The sequence below is a fragment of the Populus trichocarpa genome, chromosome 9 (genome assembly GCF_000002775.5).
Source record: "Populus trichocarpa isolate Nisqually-1 chromosome 9, P.trichocarpa_v4.1, whole genome shotgun sequence".
Taxonomy (NCBI): domain Eukaryota; kingdom Viridiplantae; phylum Streptophyta; class Magnoliopsida; order Malpighiales; family Salicaceae; genus Populus; species Populus trichocarpa.
Genome location: NC_037293.2, coordinates 8,849,174 through 8,867,028, shown reverse-complemented (window position 1 = coordinate 8,867,028; position 17,855 = coordinate 8,849,174). Strand labels below are relative to the sequence as shown.

At 37.3% G+C, this 17,855-nt stretch overlaps 3 protein-coding genes across 10 annotated transcripts; 2 read left to right on the top strand and 1 right to left on the bottom strand.

Moving 5' to 3' along the window:
* Window positions 1-730: 730 nt before the first annotated feature.
* LOC7490044 (protein IN CHLOROPLAST ATPASE BIOGENESIS, chloroplastic) lies at window positions 731-3,424 on the top strand. 6 transcript variants are annotated; one of them, XM_024608618.2, is made up of 11 exons: window positions 733-908; window positions 1,089-1,196; window positions 1,330-1,404; window positions 1,512-1,554; window positions 1,682-1,739; window positions 2,059-2,226; window positions 2,290-2,352; window positions 2,439-2,533; window positions 2,627-2,708; window positions 2,808-2,918; window positions 3,037-3,424. In XM_024608618.2, the coding sequence occupies exons 1-11, from the start codon at window positions 809-811 to the stop codon at window positions 3,175-3,177; spliced, it is 1,044 nt and encodes a 347-aa protein (XP_024464386.1). In that variant the 5' UTR covers window positions 733-808; the 3' UTR covers window positions 3,178-3,424. The 6 variants fall into 6 exon arrangements, with proteins under 6 accessions (XP_024464383.1, XP_024464386.1, XP_024464384.1 ...); XM_002313091.4 differs by having other exon boundaries at window positions 736-908; window positions 1,113-1,196; XM_024608615.2 differs by having other exon boundaries at window positions 731-908; window positions 2,439-2,708.
* Window positions 3,425-3,749: 325 nt separating this feature from the next.
* On the bottom strand, window positions 3,750-8,140 carry LOC7457543 (filament-like plant protein 7). 2 transcript variants are annotated; one of them, XM_024608614.2, is made up of 6 exons: window positions 7,790-8,140; window positions 7,389-7,507; window positions 6,902-7,043; window positions 4,889-6,776; window positions 4,725-4,782; window positions 3,750-4,552 (listed from the first exon to the last, which is right to left on the bottom strand). In XM_024608614.2, exons 2-6 carry the CDS (start codon window positions 7,485-7,487, stop codon window positions 4,070-4,072), a joined length of 2,670 nt encoding a protein of 889 aa, XP_024464382.2. In that variant the 5' UTR covers window positions 7,488-7,507; window positions 7,790-8,140; the 3' UTR covers window positions 3,750-4,069. The 2 variants fall into 2 exon arrangements, with proteins under 2 accessions (XP_024464382.2, XP_024464381.2); XM_024608613.2 differs by having other exon boundaries at window positions 7,389-7,498.
* A 2,460-nt stretch (window positions 8,141-10,600) lies between these two features.
* On the top strand, window positions 10,601-16,727 carry LOC7457544 (probable E3 ubiquitin ligase SUD1). Of its 2 annotated transcripts, none has more exons than XM_024608090.2 (9): window positions 10,601-11,029; window positions 11,492-12,184; window positions 12,664-13,434; window positions 13,536-13,747; window positions 13,852-14,211; window positions 14,918-15,075; window positions 15,165-15,328; window positions 15,405-15,551; window positions 15,924-16,727. In XM_024608090.2, exons 1-9 carry the CDS (start codon window positions 10,706-10,708, stop codon window positions 16,422-16,424), a joined length of 3,330 nt encoding a protein of 1,109 aa, XP_024463858.2. In that variant the 5' UTR covers window positions 10,601-10,705; the 3' UTR covers window positions 16,425-16,727. The 2 variants fall into 2 exon arrangements, with proteins under 2 accessions (XP_024463858.2, XP_002313128.4); XM_002313092.4 differs by having other exon boundaries at window positions 14,915-15,075.
* Window positions 16,728-17,855: the final 1,128 nt, after the last annotated feature.

The following is a 17,855-nucleotide window of genomic DNA, read 5'->3' as shown; positions in this document are numbered from 1 at the left end:
CTAATTAATGAATAATCTCTGATATTAACTTGTTTTTTTTACTTAATTCATCCAAAGCATAGATAGTCACTCTTAAAAACCCAAAGAGATTTATCCTTCATCCTTTTTATATTCTCTCTTGATATCCACAAATGTTCGTGTTGCCTTGTTTTTCTTCATTTCCGTTCATGATTCATCTTTACACACTTAAATTAATCTCCATGTGTGTTATTTTTTTTATTTGTATTTTAATTATAGTTTAATGAGTGATTTAGGTACATTTTTAAATTTTTATTAATTATTCCTTACCACAAAAAATATCAATTGTTGCTGATTTTTTTTTTAATCGAGTGGAGGAAGGCCAACGCCAGAGTGGGAGGATGATGCTCATCCAGATTTTGCAGCAGTTGAAATTTTTCTGCAATATTTATAAATATGTTATAACCTTTTCTATTATTTATTTGGAACAATTTAATATATAGCCACAACGCCTGTAGTTTAAACTTTAAACCCAAGATCTTGTAATTGTAGACAAAGCCAATACAAGCAAATTCAAATTCCATTAATCCTTGGGACAAAAAAGCAAAATGTTCACACCAGGCCTGCAAATGCAAGCTAGTACAAAGGGCTCAGCCATGAAAAGTAGAACTGAAAACGCCCATATCCAAATGGGACACTAGGCCTGGCCCATTCCAGGAAAAAATCCAGCCACCACCAGCAAAATCTCTGTTCCTTTTTTTTTTTTTGTGTAGCCGTTGTATATTTATCTGTCGAGCTCTTATCCTGAAATACACGGGTGGCAACAGAGTGGAGACTGAAGAGAGAAGCTATGAAGATAGGAGTGCTGGGTGTGGCGCACAGAGTCCCTTCTACTACTACTCTCCCTCTTCGCCAAGTCAGAGCCAGGGTTAGATGTTTTTCCTCCTCTGGTAATTCCACGACGACCCTTACAATATAGTTTTGACTGTCAATTCTTGTTGGTCAATGTAGATGATACATAATTAAATATCATTTACTTGCAAGCTATTTCTATTTTCAGCAAAATTTGGTGAAGATGGGTTAGAGATTCTATTGACTTCAATTGTTAATTGGTAGTTTATGGCATTTAGAGAGTTTTGCAAGTGAAAATGCAGGCCACATATCATTCATAGAGGAAGTAGCTGCTACTCAACCTCCTCAGCATCTCCATTACTTGCTCAAAATGCTTCAAACTAGAGGTATTGATCATTGATATGATAATCTTTGGTATTTGAAAAAACCCTGAAAATGTCAAATGTGCTTTTCTTTTCTTTTTTCCTTATGGTCTATTAATTCACGGCCTGCCACGTTTTGTTATTTGTTTGGTTACAGGTGAAACCATCATTTCCCCAGGATCTAAACAAGGGTTGATTCCACTTGTTATTCCTCTATCGGAGAATCTGTCAGGTTAGACGTGAATTTGTTTGTACAATGTGTTTTGATACATGCACTCATGAGTCCTGGGCAGTTCAAGTGGAAACTCAGTTTCATATCATACATATGTTTGCCAATAGGTTCCGTAACTGCACTGCTGCGCTGGCCAACAGCCCCACCTGGGTAAGATATGTACATTTTCTAGTCGAGTGTTGTGTTAATTTTCTAGCGTGTTTCAGTGTTGTTAATGGCAATTTGCAAACTTGTTTATTGCTTTATTAATCTACACAAATTGATGCTGTTCACACAGAATGGAGATGCCGGTTGTGGATGTTCGCAAGCATGGGGTGTGGCTTTTAGCCAAGAATGTAATACATTAAACTGTAAGCCTGCATCAATGTGCATAGTTAGATGGAGAATATAATAGCATTATACATTTGTGTGCATGGGGTGTGGCTTTTAGCCAAGAATGTAATACATTAAACTGTAAGCATGCATCAATGTGCATAGTTAGATGGAGAATATAATAGCATTATACATTTGTGTGCATAATTATGTTGATTATTCATTATATCAAATTCAATGCCACTCGAAAGTTTCACTTTTCTGTGTGTTGGGCGGTGTCTCAGAAAATGTATCGATTAGTTGGACAAGCACAGCTTATATTCTATAGCTCTTGCAATGCAGGTAGATCAATATATGCACAGAATTCTGGTTGAGGAAGATGCCAGCAATTTCAACGAAAGTGATGGTGAACTCTTTCATGCTGCTTCAGATGTGGGTGAGAAACTTTACAGAAGGGGTGATTTTGCTGAATCTCAGATTGCAAACCTCGATGGCTATCTTCTTAAAGAGGTAAAGTTGTAAAAGTGAGTTTGTAAATGAATCTACATGTTGCAACTTTTTATTGTTTTTCAGGTTGGGCTGTTCCCAGATGTCTTAGAGCGTAAAGTAGCTCGCCATTTTGAGCAAGGGGATCATGTAAGTTATATATGATTTTGGCCATCAATTGTTACCATGTTTAGAGCTTCTGCACTTGACAAATTCTTCCATACTGTGGGTGGAAGGTTTCGGCAATGGTGACAGGGGAATTCTATACAAAAAAAGATCTATTTCCAGGATTTGGAAGGCCCTTTGTATTCTATGCAGAGATTTTGAAGAAGTTTGTAGAAATCTTTTCAGAACACTTCCACGTATTTCAAGTCTTACACTTTTTTATTTCTCAATCAAACCTTTTCAATTACTTTCTTTTTAGAGTTGGACGTACATCAGAAGCTAAAGATGCTGCAAGGGTTGCTTTAAAATCACCATGGTGGACCTTAGGTTGTGCATATCAGGTATTGACCCTTCTTCAATTAGAACTCATAATCTTTTAGATCTATTATTTTCCTTCTTCTGATTTTCCCCTTATCTTGATTTTGGTTAATCCTGATCAGGAAGTGGCAGGCATTGCACAGTGGGAGGATGAGCAAATTGAATACATTAAGGAGAGGGTGAGTGAAGAGGGTAGGCAGGAGGATTTGAAGAAGGGAAAGGCGGCTGCTCAGGTACCACTCTAGCAGAATAAATCTTTCTGATAAGCAAAAGACTGAAATTCCATTAGAAACTCTCATCTATCTAATTCACGTGGGCGGATTTTGATGCTCACATTGATTTGGCATGCAGATAGCATTGGATGAGGCTGCTTTCTTGTTGGATTTAGCTTCTATTAAAGGAACCTGGGATAATGTTTTGGAGCGTATTGCTGAATGTTATAGGGAGGCTGGATTTGATGAAATTGCAAGATTCATTTTGTACAAAGATTAATAGCCAGTTAGGTGAGAATCATGTGTTTCATGGTCGGAGAATCTGCTATCTAATCTATTCTTTGATTTCTATTTGTTTCAGCTGGTCTCTTACTGGAAGAGCAGTGTGAAAGTAGTCCTGTATTGCATGGTTTTTTAGGCATCTGCATAGAGTTATTGTAAGGTATATAACACAAGAAGATGTAACACTTGATACATCTTTTTTCTCTTTAATTGTACATTTTGTCAACGAGCATGTTGAGCCTGCATTTCTCTGTCCAATAAAAGAATATCTTCTCTTTGGCTGTGAAAAATTTGGCGGACTGGCTGGTTGTGGATAATAGAGATGATCAGATTATTACTTTGGAGGGGGTTAGAGGTGATCAGCTAGCGGATTTGTTGCGTATTCATCAAACGAGATCATTAACCATGAATCCTTAAGGTTCGTGTGTGTCGACAGTGCATGTCAAATTTACTAGTTTAGCAGCACAGGATCTGAAATTTATTGAGTTTTAGTCTCAATCAATCACCACCATCATTCCAGAATTTAGAAGATACTATAATGTCAAGTAAACGAACCACGTGCACCAGCCATATCAATGACAGCATATGCATATCATCCCATTCTCAGTTACAGGTGCCACTTTAAGCTCTTTAATTTCATCAAACCTAGATATATGTACACAATACTTAAAGCTAGTATACATTTCTCACTCTCTCTCTCTCTCCCCCTCTCGAAAAGGAAAAAAAGATCTGATACCCACATTATCAACATCGCCAATCATCAAGAAAAGAAAAGGAAACATTAAATTATTCAATCACAAGACCATGAGCGCAGTGGCTCTCTAGTCCAGTTTGAATTGGTGCTGTCATGGAACAGGAGTTTCTTCCAACTGGGCTTCAACCACCTTTTGTCATACCTTCACCAAGGATCGTGACTTCTTGCTAGCCCCTTTCTTCCTTCTCATTAGTAGGCTCCTCAGCAAACCAAATCCTTGCTTTTTACTAGGAACAATAGCCAGAGCCCCAACTGCAGCATTACCGGATTTGTGCTTTGGTCCAAAATATGCTTCAGAGGCACATACCAGGGCATTAGGACTGATCAATTCATTACCGTTATCTGTGTGGTTAAGAGATGATTTTTGTGCATCTTCAGTTGGAGATCTGAGAATAATTGCTTTGGATCTATCTTCAGCTATCATTTGATCACGCAAGGAGAAGCGCCTGTTCATGTTCTTGATATTGGTAGCAGCGGCAGTGGCACCAGTAGTAGTGAAAACCTTGTCAAAGAGTGCTGCTTCTCTTGGTGAAGCCAGAGCCTTCAGTTGCTTTCCAAGATTAAGGATGGTTTCTTGGCATTCTGCTAACTTTACAGAAGCTGCCTTGATCTCCCAGCCCTGCAAATTCGACCATCAGATTCAGTACTCGTGAAATAAAACAATTATCTATGGTGAAGTATTTGGATTATCTTGTTATTGCTATCAAATTACTTTCCTAGCTAAGTTGTCGAGTATATATATCTGATAAGGGAATTTTAATTAACACAATAAGATGTGATCAGTAACTTACATCTTGTGGTTGTTTTCCCTCTTCATTTATGCCACAGCTCAGGGTTTCCTTTGCAGCACTGTTTAATCATTGATGTTGCAAATATATGAGAGTTCTCTTTCAATCTAGGAAAGGGTATTTTTTTTGGTAGTTTGCAGAGAATATAAGAAGAAAAAACTTGTTACCTTTCCAGCTGAAGTTGAAGCTCAAGACAAGTTGCTTCTAATTCTTCACAACAGTTACTTTTGTCCTCAAATTCAACTTCCAGAGATGAGAACTTGTGGAAGACCTCATTCAATTTAGCTTTGGTAACTGTAAGCTGAGTATCAAGATCTTCATTGATTGACTTCTGATTTTCAATTTGATCCTCAATCATTCCTTTTGATTCCTTCAAAATTTCCACTTCTGCTTGTAACCTTTCAACACTTTGTTCTGATTCCCGGAGCTTCATCATCAGAGCCTCCGACTTATCAGTTGCAGAATGCAGCCTGGCTTCCATATTATTCAGCTCATTTTTCAGTCTATCATTCTCTTCTTGTAGATCAGTCAGATTAGATTGATCGTGTTGTTTGCTTGTTTCTTTCACTGGGGTGTCGGGCCTGGAAGTTTCATTCAGTGAATCCACAATCGAAGATTCACTTGGAGACTTCCAAGTGATATAACCGCTAATATCACACTCCACAGGAAGCCTTGAGAATGCTGATGTATTAGGTTCGCAAACATTTGGATGATTTATATAACCTAAAGCAATATTAATGTCCTCCAGGAGTTCAGTTAGACTTCGTTTTGAAATACGCTGCTGTTTGAATATTGCATTCAGAACAACCTGAAGCCAGTCGAAAGACTTATCAGTTGAATCATCTTTCATGTGGATCTCTTGTTTCTCTTGTTCTACGGGAACTAGTTCCTTGCCAGCTGAGGAAGGGCGATTCCCTCCTGCAGAAGGTGTTTGTGTTGAAACCATAGCTAATTTCTCCATCTCAACAAAATCATCCATTAAACTCATGTCCATAACTTCAATGGCTTTATGTCCTGACGGACTCTTGAGTTTCCCATCTCTTAAATGTTCCAGTTCTGAGATTAGAGCATTAGCCCATGATCCAGCATCAGAACCTGCAATTGGAGATAAGAGTTCACGTGATGATGGGCTATGCATTGTCAGCTCCACGGATTTCTGGTCTCCAGAAAGCTCCATAACCTGAGCCTCGACCTCAGATAACCTTGAAGCAGTTCGTGAAAACATGATTCTTGAAGATTGGAGTTCAGCATTCTTTCTGGTCATCATTTCTCTGAGAACTTTATTCTCCTCTTCCTTACCACGTAATTGCTCGATCAGGAAATCAATGTTCTTTACAGGAATTTCTGGAGAAATTTCCATAATGGGGTCTCTGAGTACCAAATCTCTGGTGAGGTTCGGTTTTCTTCTTAATTCCATCGGCTCCTTTCCCAGCATTTGGACTTCACTCTTGATCTTTGAGAAAGCAGCAGGACCGGGCAGCCTTTTCCGCATTAGGGTGCGAAGTCTCTGACATTCTGCTTCTAGCTTCGTGACTTTACTTACACTCTCCAAGTGTTGCCTTCGCGATGCATCAGAAGACCGACGGTTATATTCCAGTTCCTCATTTCGAACCTCATGTTCCTTCTGAAGCATGTGAAACTCGTACTTCAGAAAAGCATTCTCTTTCTCTGTGGAATCTAATCTAGCCATTAGTGCATTGAATTCTGCAAGGGTCTGAGATGCACGTTTATGCAGCTCTTCAACTAATTTCTCTTTGAGTAAAAGGGCATTACTCAAATTTGTGTTCTCAATGGCTAAATTTGTAAGCCTTTTGCTTGTCTCCATCAACTTCCCTTCCAAAGTTTTCTGTGCCCTCTCAAATTCACTTGTTGCTTCCATGACAGCATCGTGTATCTTTTGCTCGTGTTCTTCTCGGAAGGAGTTCAGTTGCTGCATGCATTTCTTTAATGTGGCATCTGAGTGACTTAATTCTTCATTTGCAGCTACTCCCTGACTCGGAGCTCCATCCAGTTCTTTCTTTAGGCAATCTACTTCTGCTTCTGTCTTTTCCTGGCCTACAAGAAAAATATCCATTCATTGGATTAACCAAGAGACCACTAGCCAAGCATATAAAGAAAAAGGATTATCAAAAGTAATACAAATACAGAAACTAGAAGCAACTGATGGATTGATGAATCACCTGCAGTAGCTCTTTGTTCTGATTTTTCATTTTCTGTCACGGGATCATCTTTTGCATGACAATCAAGAAGCACAGAAGCTAACTTTTCGTTTAAATTTCGTCTAACTGGTCCTAATCCATTCCCAGCCGGAATATTCTGCGTCTAATGAAATGAAACAAAGGAATGCATGAGTCGGATTTCACATTTTCACAATCAAGTTCGTTCAACATCTGCACAAGTAACCTTCTCGCACTGAAATGCAAGTTTCCTCTTCCATCGAAGAATCAGAAAAGAAAGAAACAACAATAATAAAGGTGTATGCAAGATTGCTACAGGACTGGATCACACAATAGAAGGCTCATAAAGGTGTTTTCCAGTCTATTTTGTAATGAAATTCTTTCAATTTTTAACAACAAAAAAAATTGTTAGAAGGATTATAATGGTGTTTTCACATAGGGGGGAAGGGAAACCTGCTATAGAAATTTAAAGAGAAGGCCCTGTAGTTACCTCTTCATCGATTCCTTTCACAGAAATGCCAAATTTGTTCGTTGCCACAATTGTCTTTTCAGAAGATCTTTTCCTCCAAAGCCATGTCTTGTTGTCCATCACTTCACTCTCTGTTTATACTTATAAAATAAAATCATAACCAATAAACATTCTTGTGAAGATTTCTAGTTAAAGATTTCAGCTCCTAGCTAGTCTCAGTTCAATAATGCAATCATTGACTTTGGAAACAATCTTCACTTAATGCTCAATCATTTGATGAAAACTATACACAGATGAGCCTACTTGAATCATCTACTAATATAAGCAAGCATCAATTATCTAGCTATCTCCTATGATGTGGGCTACTATCTTCAGAAAGAGGGGGGGGGGGGGGGGGAGCAAGCATTATAGCTGTTGCTCACCTGAGCCTGGCTTAGCAAGAAGATGTTAACAGCTATAAAGGATCATCCACCATTAATGTTCCAATCAAAGCAGCTGAGAGAGATTGTGGGGGAGGGGGGGGGCGACTTGATAATGTAGAAACTGTCAAGACTTAAATGCAGCAAAACCTTGACGTGGAAGGTAGAAACTGTGAATTGGAAAACAGTTGAGTGTAGAGTATAGACCACAAGAATTTGAGCCCATAAATATCAGGTGATCTTATACAAGGACAAATGTGAGCTTGGTATTTTTGCATAGGATGCTGTGCTACTGCTCCACCGACAACTATACCAAAGTATGCTAATTATATGAGAGAGAGAGCCGGGGGGGGGGGGGGAGATAAAGGAAAAGGAGAAAAGAAACCATTAAAATTGTCAAAGGCAAGGCAAGAGAAAGATTAGGCTAAGGCTGTCATTTTCTGGTTTCGTTTTCATACTCTGTCAAGTGAGATTATCAAAAGGATGGATAGATGGTATCATGCTAACTAAGGGCTCGTGTGGAGCACGCACTGTGGATTTGAGTGCTTAGAAATTGCTTCAAAGGATAGTGGGATATGAGAAAGTGAAAATGGACTCTGATATAATGATTGTGTCTTGGGTATCATTGTCTAAAAATATGTTTAAAAGATTTTACGTGCTTTTGTAGGATTACATTATAATTGTATTTTTAAAAAATTGATATAATAAAACTCCACTTAAACAAATAAAATTTATCGACACTATCCGTCAAGTTTTTTCATTGAAAAGTGATCAATTATCAACTTTTTTCTTTATTTATCAGTTTTAGGCAACTTTCTTTCTTTTCTCTTAAACTTCAAGGCTAAAATACAAATTAAATAAAGTTTTGCACCAAACTATTTATTTTTCAAACTAAAATAATCAAAAAATAAATTTGACAAAATCCAAATATATAATTAATTAAAAAGGTAGTAATACTGTATTTTAAAAAACCTCTCATTTGATGTCTATTTTATTTTTGGTCCCATGATATCTAATTTTTTTCGAACAATAAAATCTAATTTTTATTGTAAAATTAAACACTAATCAAAGGACATGATTTTTTTTAAAAAAAAAATTGAGATGGTTATATAAAAGGTTGATCAAGATAAATTATCAACTCCAATTCTAATTAATACTAAATTAAAAATAAAAAAATTAATGACAAAAAAAAAGAGCTGACATCGCAATTTTTTATAAACAAAAAGCTTACAATTTTTTTTTAATTTTGGTTCCTTCATTTCTAGTTCCTTGCAAATAACAAAATTACATTATTATCTTATAAAATTAAATACCAAACCAACACAAAGATATTTTCTTAAAACCATAATAATTATATAAAAAATAAATAAAAACAATTTAAATCTCAAGCACAGGATGATATGAAAGGAAAAAAATTCGATAATCATAGCAAAGAAAATAAAGGACATGAAAGGCAAAACACTATACGAATCCGCGGGTGATTGTACGAGACCTTTTTCTTCTAGTTTTATTTATTTATTTATTTTCTTAGTTTTATTTAAAGATTTCTTGTTCCAGGTAGCTAAACTCCGTTAATTGTTTCGTGGCCCTTCAAAAAAAATACTGCCAGGTATTTTGTTTTTTTAACAGCCCAGTTGTTCGAGGATAAGTTTTCACGGGCCGACAATAAGTTTTTTCCATGTCAAGTTTATACACGAGACGATAAAGGACGAGAGCAGAAAGCGAGCCCATTTATCGTTGGGATAATGTCGGGTATTTGTATTTTTTTATTTTGAATACTTGTACTGATTTTCTCTATTTAAGCAGTCGTATTTATAAAATCCCTATTATGTCCTTGTATAACTCAAAGGTATTTTTGGAGAAAAAAAAAGGGTATTAATGTGGGCATGTCAATTTTGTGATGAAAACCTACAGAAGCACTTGATTGATAAAAGTCTATGAATGCAAGTACTTAAATAGAAAAACATTTGGTACAGATGCTAAAATAAAAAAATCACAAAGTACAAGGACCTTACTAAGAGAATAAGAAATATTAAAATAACATTAACCTAAAGATTAACTATCACATCAACATTTCATTAACAAAACCAATTAAAAAAAACTTGCCTGATTAAATTTCACGAGTACAAGTATTAAAACATTAATATAAATACTCAATCTGAAAAAAAATAAAAAATATATAATTACTTTAATTATTTAAAAAAAAGAGCTTGAACATTAAAAATCAGTGCAGCAGGATGAATAATTGTAGCGAAATTCAGAATTCTTAAAAGAGATTGGGAAAATTTGTAAAGACTTTGGGTTGAAAACTCAATTGGAGTTTTCGGAAAACTTAACTTGAAAAAAATCCTTTAAACACTTAACTGATAGTTAAATTATAAATGAGGGCTAATTCGAGGTTTGGCCAAGGTTCATGAATGAGATTTTTGAGGTTTTTAAAAATGTGATATTAGTTATTTTTTAAAATATATTTTTATTTGAATATATATTATATATATATTTTTTTAAAAAAATTATTTTTAATATCAATACATTAAAATAATTTAAAATATAAAAAAAATTAATTTTTAAAAAATAACCACCAATGAAAATGAAAGATTCTTTATGAGCTGCAGAGGTTTAAAACTCACAGGTGAATTGCCTTTTTACACCTCCACGTAATCTACTTGTCCCTATCGAACCGATCTCCTCGTTATCCTCACTAAATCCACCAGGATACAACCGTAATAAAACCCAAAAACCAAGGACAAACGCGTAAAAACACTAGATCCGCGTTGCAATTCCTATTTTTCCAATAAAAGCTCCAGAAAAACAAACTCCGAATACTCTCTCCAATCGTAACTCGCGCCATCAACTCACTGAGCCAACTCCGTTCTGTTGCGCCTGTCAGTTCCGTACCTAAAAGCTTTTCCCTTCCCCATGGAGATCGACTCCGCGGTGGAACAACCACCACCACAACAGCCGATCACCTCCGCAACGGCCACCGACGGCGTAAACCAGACGCAGTCTCCATCGGGTTCGATGGGGAAAGAGGAGAGTGACGGAGTAAAGACGGTGTCGTTGTTGTCGGCGGCGAGGTTCGATGACGACGAGGAAGAGGAGGATGTTTGCAGGATCTGTAGAAATCCAGGAGATGCGGAGAATCCGTTACGGTATCCTTGCGCATGTAGTGGAAGTATTAAGTTTGTTCATCAGGATTGTCTCCTTCAGTGGCTTAATCATAGTAATGCTCGCCAGTGCGAGGTTTCTCTCTCTTGCTATATTGTTTCGTGTGTTTGATTTGTTAATTAGGGGTTTTGTGAGATATTAATTGAAATGTTGAAAGATTGATTGGAAGAGGTTTAATTAGGATTTGGATATTGTTTACTAAATTCATTTTGGTGAAATTAGGGTTTAATTAGTATCTTCATAAAGAAAAAACCCAAGTGTTTGTTTCCTTTTGGCTTTAATTTATGAAGTGTTTCAATTAGGTTGTTGATTGCGGATTATCATGAGGTTTGTACCGGATATGCTTTTAGGCTCACAGGAATTTTAATTTTAAGAATACTGGTGAATTGCATGAATTTTTTGGGCAGTGGGTTAAACGCAGGTTAAACGCATGATTTAAAGCGCTATCTCTAGTCTTTTTTGTCAAATAGGGAATGAAATGCATTTCCTTTCTAATGATTTTCTTTTTACTAATCGCTTTCTTCATGTGTTTTGTAGGTTTGCAAACATCCTTTTTCTTTCTCTCCTGTTTATGCTGAGAATGCCCCAGCTAGGCTTCCTTTTCAGGAGTTTGTAGTAGGGATGACAATGAAGACTTGTCATGTTCTACAATTCTTTTTGCGTCTTAGTTTTGTGCTTTCAGTTTGGCTTCTAATTATACCCTTTATTACGTTTTGGATATGGCGCTTGGCTTTTGTGAGGAGTTTAGGTGAAGCCCAGAGGTTATTCTTAAGTCACATCTCCACTACTGTTATTCTTACTGATTGTCTGCATGGGTTCCTGCTTTCTGCGAGTATTGTTTTCATTTTTCTTGGCGCCACTTCTCTAAGAGATTACTTCAGGCATTTAAGAGAGCTTGGAGGACAGGATGCTGAGAGAGAAGATGAAGGAGACAGAAACGGTGCCCGTGCTGCAAGACGACCACCAGGACAGGCTAATAGAAATGTTGCTGGTGAGGTAAATGCTGAAGATGCTGGTGGAGCACAAGGAATTGCTGGGGCTGGTCAAATAATCCGAAGGAATGCAGAGAATGTTGCTGCTCGATGGGAGATGCAGGCAGCTCGTCTCGAGGCTCATGTTGAACAGATGTTTGATGGTTTAGATGATGCTGATGGTGCAGAGGATGTGCCCTTTGATGAGCTCGTTGGCATGCAGGGTCCTGTTTTTCATTTAGTTGAAAATGCATTTACTGTAAGTTCAGATCTATATCATATAGTATGGTGTTATTCTTAGCATCTTCCACCAAGTACTTTTCTCAATAACATTTGAGTCATTTTCATTTGAATTATATGTTTTGGTTACGATTCCATGCTCTTTTCTCCCTCTCCTTTGTGAATGTCGGGCATAGGTTTAACCCAAATGGAAACTGATTTGAGGACAAGGAATTAGTATACTGGTTCACTTTCTACTTTACTCTGTTTTAGTCAGTCCAATACCAACTTTTTTAAGGGAGTGCTGTAAAAAAAAAGAGGAGATATTTCGCAATTGACACAATCTTTTTCCCTCTTGTCCAACTCTTTCTGCTTTCCTTTGTGTCTTGCAACTAATTTGAAGAGTTATTCACTCTGCGATGCTGTTCAGTCCATAAAGACAAAAGTATAGGTTGAATAAAATGGAGCCTCTATTTTCCATGTTGGTGAGTTTTTCATTTTGGTTTTATACATCGGCAGGTTTTGGCTAGCAATATGATATTCCTCGGTGTTGTAATCTTTGTGCCATTTTCTCTGGGACGGATTATCCTGTACTACATATCATGGCTTTTCTCTTCTGCAAGTGTTCCTGTGCTGTCAACAGTTATGCCACTTACAGATACTGCTCTCTCTTTAGCAAATATCACCTTGAAGAATGCATTAACTGCTGTTGAAAATTTGACATCTGAAGGTGAAGATGGTGGTGGAGTTCTTGGTCAGGTTGCGGACATGTTGAATGTAAATGCCAGTGGACTAAATGAAGTCTCAAATAACATAAGCAGTTCACTTTCTGCAGATATCTTAAAAGGGGCAAGTGTTGGCACGTCACGGCTTTCTGATGTCACGACTCTTGCTATTGGATACATGTTTATATTCTCTCTAGTCTTCTTCTATCTTGGTGGTGTTGCTTTAATTCGGTACACTAAGGGTGAACCTTTGACCATGGGGAGGTTTTACGGTATCGCTTCTATAGCAGAGACAATTCCATCCCTCTTCAGGCAGTTCTTGGCAGCAACGAGACATTTGATGACCATGATTAAGGTTGCCTTCCTTCTAGTTATTGAACTCGGGGTGTTCCCTTTGATGTGTGGATGGTGGCTGGATATTTGTACAATAAGGATGTTTGGAAAGTCTATGGCTCAAAGAGTTCAGTTCTTCTCAATTTCTCCTTTAGCAAGCTCGTTAGTTCATTGGGTTGTAGGAATTGTTTACATGCTACAAATCAGCATCTTCGTGAGCCTTCTTCGTGGGGTATTCTTCTCAGTCATCTTATCATAATTCAAATTTGAATAGCTGATCATGTGGTTCAATTGTGTTGATAATCTTTTTTTCTTCTTCATTGCTCTTTGCAGGTTTTGCGCCATGGTGTGTTGTATTTTCTTCGAGATCCAGCAGATCCTAACTACAACCCATTCCGTGATCTAATTGATGATCCTGTGCACAAGCATGCTCGCAGAGTTTTACTGTCTGTTGCAGTTTATGGAAGTCTAATTGTGATGCTTGTATTCTTACCTGTTAAACTTGCTATGAGAATGGCACCTTCCATTTTTCCACTGGACATTTCGTAAGAAGAAATCCGTTCTTTATGGGCACCACTGTTCATGTCTACAGTTACCACAATTGTTTATTACTTTTATTTTCTAACATCTAAATGCACATTTACTTCAGGGTATCCGACCCATTTACTGAAATTCCAGCTGACATGCTTCTCTTTCAAATCTGCATCCCGTTTGCCATTGAGCATTTTAAGTTGCGGACCACAATCAAGTCCCTTCTCCGCTACTGGTTTACAGCAGTAGGCTGGGCACTTGGCTTAACAGATTTCTTACTGGCTGGAGCTGAGGACAATGGTGGTCAAGACAATGGAAATGTGGAGCAAGGAAGGCAGGATAGACTACAGGCTGCACAACAAGGTGGACAAGACAGGGCCCTAGTGGCTCTTGCAGCTGCAGATGACCAAAACAGTTCCACTCTTGCAGCCGGAACTTCTGCAGAGGAGGATGAGATTGATGAGCAATCTGATTCAGAGTAAGCACAATGTGCTACATTGACAGTTTAAGCTGGTTGTATGAATAACATCTTTCTTTGCAGCTTGCTCTCCTTTTGAACACCTTTATTACCTGCATCTAATTATTTTTAAAAACAGTTTATCATCTCTAGTAGCTTGCTGGTTATGCTCGTTCTATAATATATATATATATATATATACATATATATATCCTTTTTACCTGTACATTATCCATTACCCTTCTGATTTCTATTTTTCTGATAGCAAGAATTGGAAGTTATTCTACTCTTTCATAAGGCTACCTCTGTGACATCTACTGGCAGTACATCTGTGTGCCATTAGTCCATCACCCGTGACATTGCTGCTATCTTATAGATCAATGTTTGTTCTAAATCTTAAATGCAAGGGCAGAAAGAGCCTTTATCTTTAGGTCTTAAGAATATTTTCATGATATCCTTGTGTTCTGCTGTGTGGCTTTCCATGAATATCTTATGATTTTATGATCGATTATGTTATTATATTGTGCATTGTTTTACTCTTTAATCCTCTAGTGCCTATTGGTATTGCAATTCTGTGCATCATCAACTGCCAAAACTTTCTATTAACGATGCATTATTTATCACTTTAATACTTTTACCATCATTTATTTGTTGTTGCACTTAATTATGATCACTGGGACAAGCTGCATTTCTTGCTTCCTGATATTGGACTTTCATCTTTTAGCAGGTACAGCTTTGTTCTACGGATTGTCCTCTTGCTGGTGGTAGCATGGATGACTCTACTTATGTTCAACTCCACGTTGATAGTTGTTCCAATATCACTTGGGCGTGCACTTTTCAATGCCATTCCTCTTCTGCCAATAACTCATGGCATCAAGTGCAATGGTAATTGATTGAATTTGCTTAGCTGTCCTTTTGCACCATGCATTTTGGATGAGAACGCTGATTTGTTCTTGTTCTACTTCTTTATTCAGATCTATATGCTTTTGTAATTGGAAGTTACGTCATTTGGACTGCTTTAGCTGGAGCAAGATACTCCATTGAGCAAATTAGAACAAAGAGGGCAACAGTTTTGTTTAGGCAAATCTGGAAGTGGTGCAGCATTGTTCTCAAGAGCTCGGCTCTATTGTCAATATGGGTATGTTGTGGTTTATGTTTCTCGTATACAGGAACTCTTTGACTCTCAACACTTAAAATTGCTGTTTGTTGTCCAGATTTTTGTTATTCCAGTATTGATTGGGCTGCTCTTCGAGCTTTTGGTAATTGTGCCTATGCGGGTGCCTGTAGATGAAAGCCCTGTTTTCCTTCTGTATCAAGATTGGGCATTAGGGCTCATCTTTCTCAAGATATGGACTCGGCTGGTGAGTTATCAAATTGTGCAGTCCCTCTTAAATAGTGGCGTTTATCAAAATGCTTATTTCGTTCATCCCTATTCTGCTGCATGCTACCATAATTTCTATACAGTGACATGTAATAAATACACTGATGATTTTATCCGAGCATCGCCTTACTGCCATTAAGATTGTAGAGCGAAAGGAGGGTAGTATCATGGTTGGTTGGGATAGTGATATCAAAATGATTTCTGTTTCATATATTATGTTGGAACCTTATCTTTTTCTAAAAAGATAGAAGGTTTTGATTTGAATGTGATATGTAGATATCCAAGTTATGAACTGAAAAAGAATCTTTGAAGTAGTTCTCTTTTCTCAGCATTGAATCTTGTGCTTGAACAGGTAATGTTGGACCAGATGATGCCGCTGGTGGATGAAAGTTGGAGAATAAAATTCGAAAGGGTGAGAGAAGATGGTTTCTCAAGGCTGCAAGGCCTTTGGGTCCTGCAGGAGATTGTTTTCCCAATAATAATGAAGCTGCTAACAGCCTTGTGTGTACCTTATGTCTTATCAAGAGGAGTATTTCCTGTTCTTGGGTACCCATTAGCAGTAAACTCAGCAGTGTACCGATTTGCATGGCTGGGATGCCTCTGCTTCAGCCTGTTGTGCTTTTGTGGCAAGAGATTTCATGTCTGGTTCACCAACCTTCACAATTCCATTCGTGATGATCGCTATCTCATTGGTCGCAGGCTTCATAACTATGGAGAGTATAAAGAGAAGCAGCAAAATGAGGCAGGGACTTCCTCAGAAGCACAGATTTCAAATTCTCAGGGCACGGGTTTGATTGGAGAAGTTGATGTAGGAGGAATAAGATTAAGACGTGCTATTCGAGATGAAGCTTAATTTATGCACTAGTTTGAATGCCTGCCGAGGCTGATAACCAGTGGTGGGATCCATAGCCTCGTGATGTCAACAGGATGTGCCATCGGGAGTTTTTCAAAACGTGCTCGTAACTTTAGAGTTGTTTTTGTGCATATTATACATGTCAGATTAGAAATTTAGGAGAGAGAACATCCCGAGTGTTTCATTTCCAATGAAATTCTGTTTTACGTGTATACTCGATTATTTGCTGTATGCACATGCTTGATGATTGCGGAAAACCCAGTCATCCCTTGTTAAATTCGATGTAACCCACTAATTGCTTTCGATCCATATCTCAAAACCGGACCGACCATTTCATGTTGCGCTTAGTGCAATTGAGCTGTCAGCTCTCTCTCCAGGGATCGTTCGGTATAAACTTTACTTGATTTCTGAAGCGTGGCAGAATTATATTCACCTCTGATAATTTTATTGGATTGAAGAGGGGAAATGGTTGTAACTTGGCCTTGGTTGTGACTGTCAACCATTACTTGGTTAAGGATATTGGAGGCGGTGTCCAGTGCTAGAGGATTCAATCCAGTCTTCATTACTTGGTGCTGAGAAGCCACGCCACCCCGATAAGAACATTGACTCGGCCCTATAGAAAATGCTAGGGAAATATTTCAATGCGCGTATCGAAAATAGCAAAACTACAAACCTTACATTGTAATGGTACTTCTTGCTTTACGGTGAGCTTAGCTCAACTTGTATTGACTGAGGCGAAGCAGAAACCCGGCCTAACTGACAGCAGGAGAGCAGAGATTATCGTTCTCCATAGCTAGATGCCTAAGTCGTCCACTACCACTGCAGAAAATAAATCTAAATCTCTCTCCATCTTAAATAACCATATAGTTATCATACCCGGGACTCGGGTGACCCGGGATCTTATCCAAGTTTGTTTCATTCTAAAACCGGGCCAATAATTGCCCTAGAAAAAACCATTAGACCCGTTGGATCAACTCGGAACCTGGGTGACCCGGTAAAACCCGGTAGAGATATTTGTTTTCTTCTTTAAATGTGTTTTTTCTCCTAACTAGAAACCCTCTATTTTTATATATTTTTCAGTTGGTTATTAACTCATTTCAAAGTTCACTATATAAATACTAGAATGTTTTATTTTTTTAATGTAGAATTTGAAGACTTTTAATATATACTTTCTATTCATAAGAAAAAAGTTTTTAATCAAAGTAAAATTTAAAGCATATATATAATCTATGTTAACAAGAAAAATTATGTTTTTTTAAATATAAGATAAAAAATACTTTTTGATTTAAATACTTTAAATAATTTTTTAAATTTTATTATTTACATGCATTCTTTATACTATGTTTATATAGATTGTTTTTAAATTTTTTTATATAAAATATTAAAATTTCATATATATTTTTTAAAATTTTTCTTGGAAGCGCCCCCTAG

Excerpts from the sequence above, each read along its gene's own strand:
- LOC7457543 (XM_024608614.2), bottom strand. The coding sequence starts at position 7,487 with ATGGACAACAAGACATGGCTTTGGAGGAAAAGATCTTCTGAAAAGACA. Across the intron at positions 7,044-7,388 it reads TGAAAGGAATCGATGAAGAG|ACGCAGAATATTCCGGCTGG; the intron begins GTAACTACAGGG and ends TCATTTCATTAG. Across the intron at positions 6,777-6,901 it reads AGAACAAAGAGCTACTGCAG|GCCAGGAAAAGACAGAAGCA; the intron begins GTGATTCATCAA and ends TTTTTCTTGTAG.
- LOC7490044 (XM_024608615.2), top strand. The coding sequence starts at position 809 with ATGAAGATAGGAGTGCTGGGTGTGGCGCACAGAGTCCCTTCTACTACT. Across the intron at positions 909-1,088 it reads TAGATGTTTTTCCTCCTCTG|AGAGTTTTGCAAGTGAAAAT; the intron begins GTAATTCCACGA and ends TATGGCATTTAG. Across the intron at positions 2,919-3,036 it reads AGGGAAAGGCGGCTGCTCAG|ATAGCATTGGATGAGGCTGC; the intron begins GTACCACTCTAG and ends TTTGGCATGCAG.
- LOC7457544 (XM_002313092.4), top strand. The coding sequence starts at position 10,706 with ATGGAGATCGACTCCGCGGTGGAACAACCACCACCACAACAGCCGATC. Across the intron at positions 13,435-13,535 it reads TCGTGAGCCTTCTTCGTGGG|GTTTTGCGCCATGGTGTGTT; the intron begins GTATTCTTCTCA and ends TGCTCTTTGCAG. Across the intron at positions 13,748-13,851 it reads ATTTTTCCACTGGACATTTC|GGTATCCGACCCATTTACTG; the intron begins GTAAGAAGAAAT and ends CATTTACTTCAG.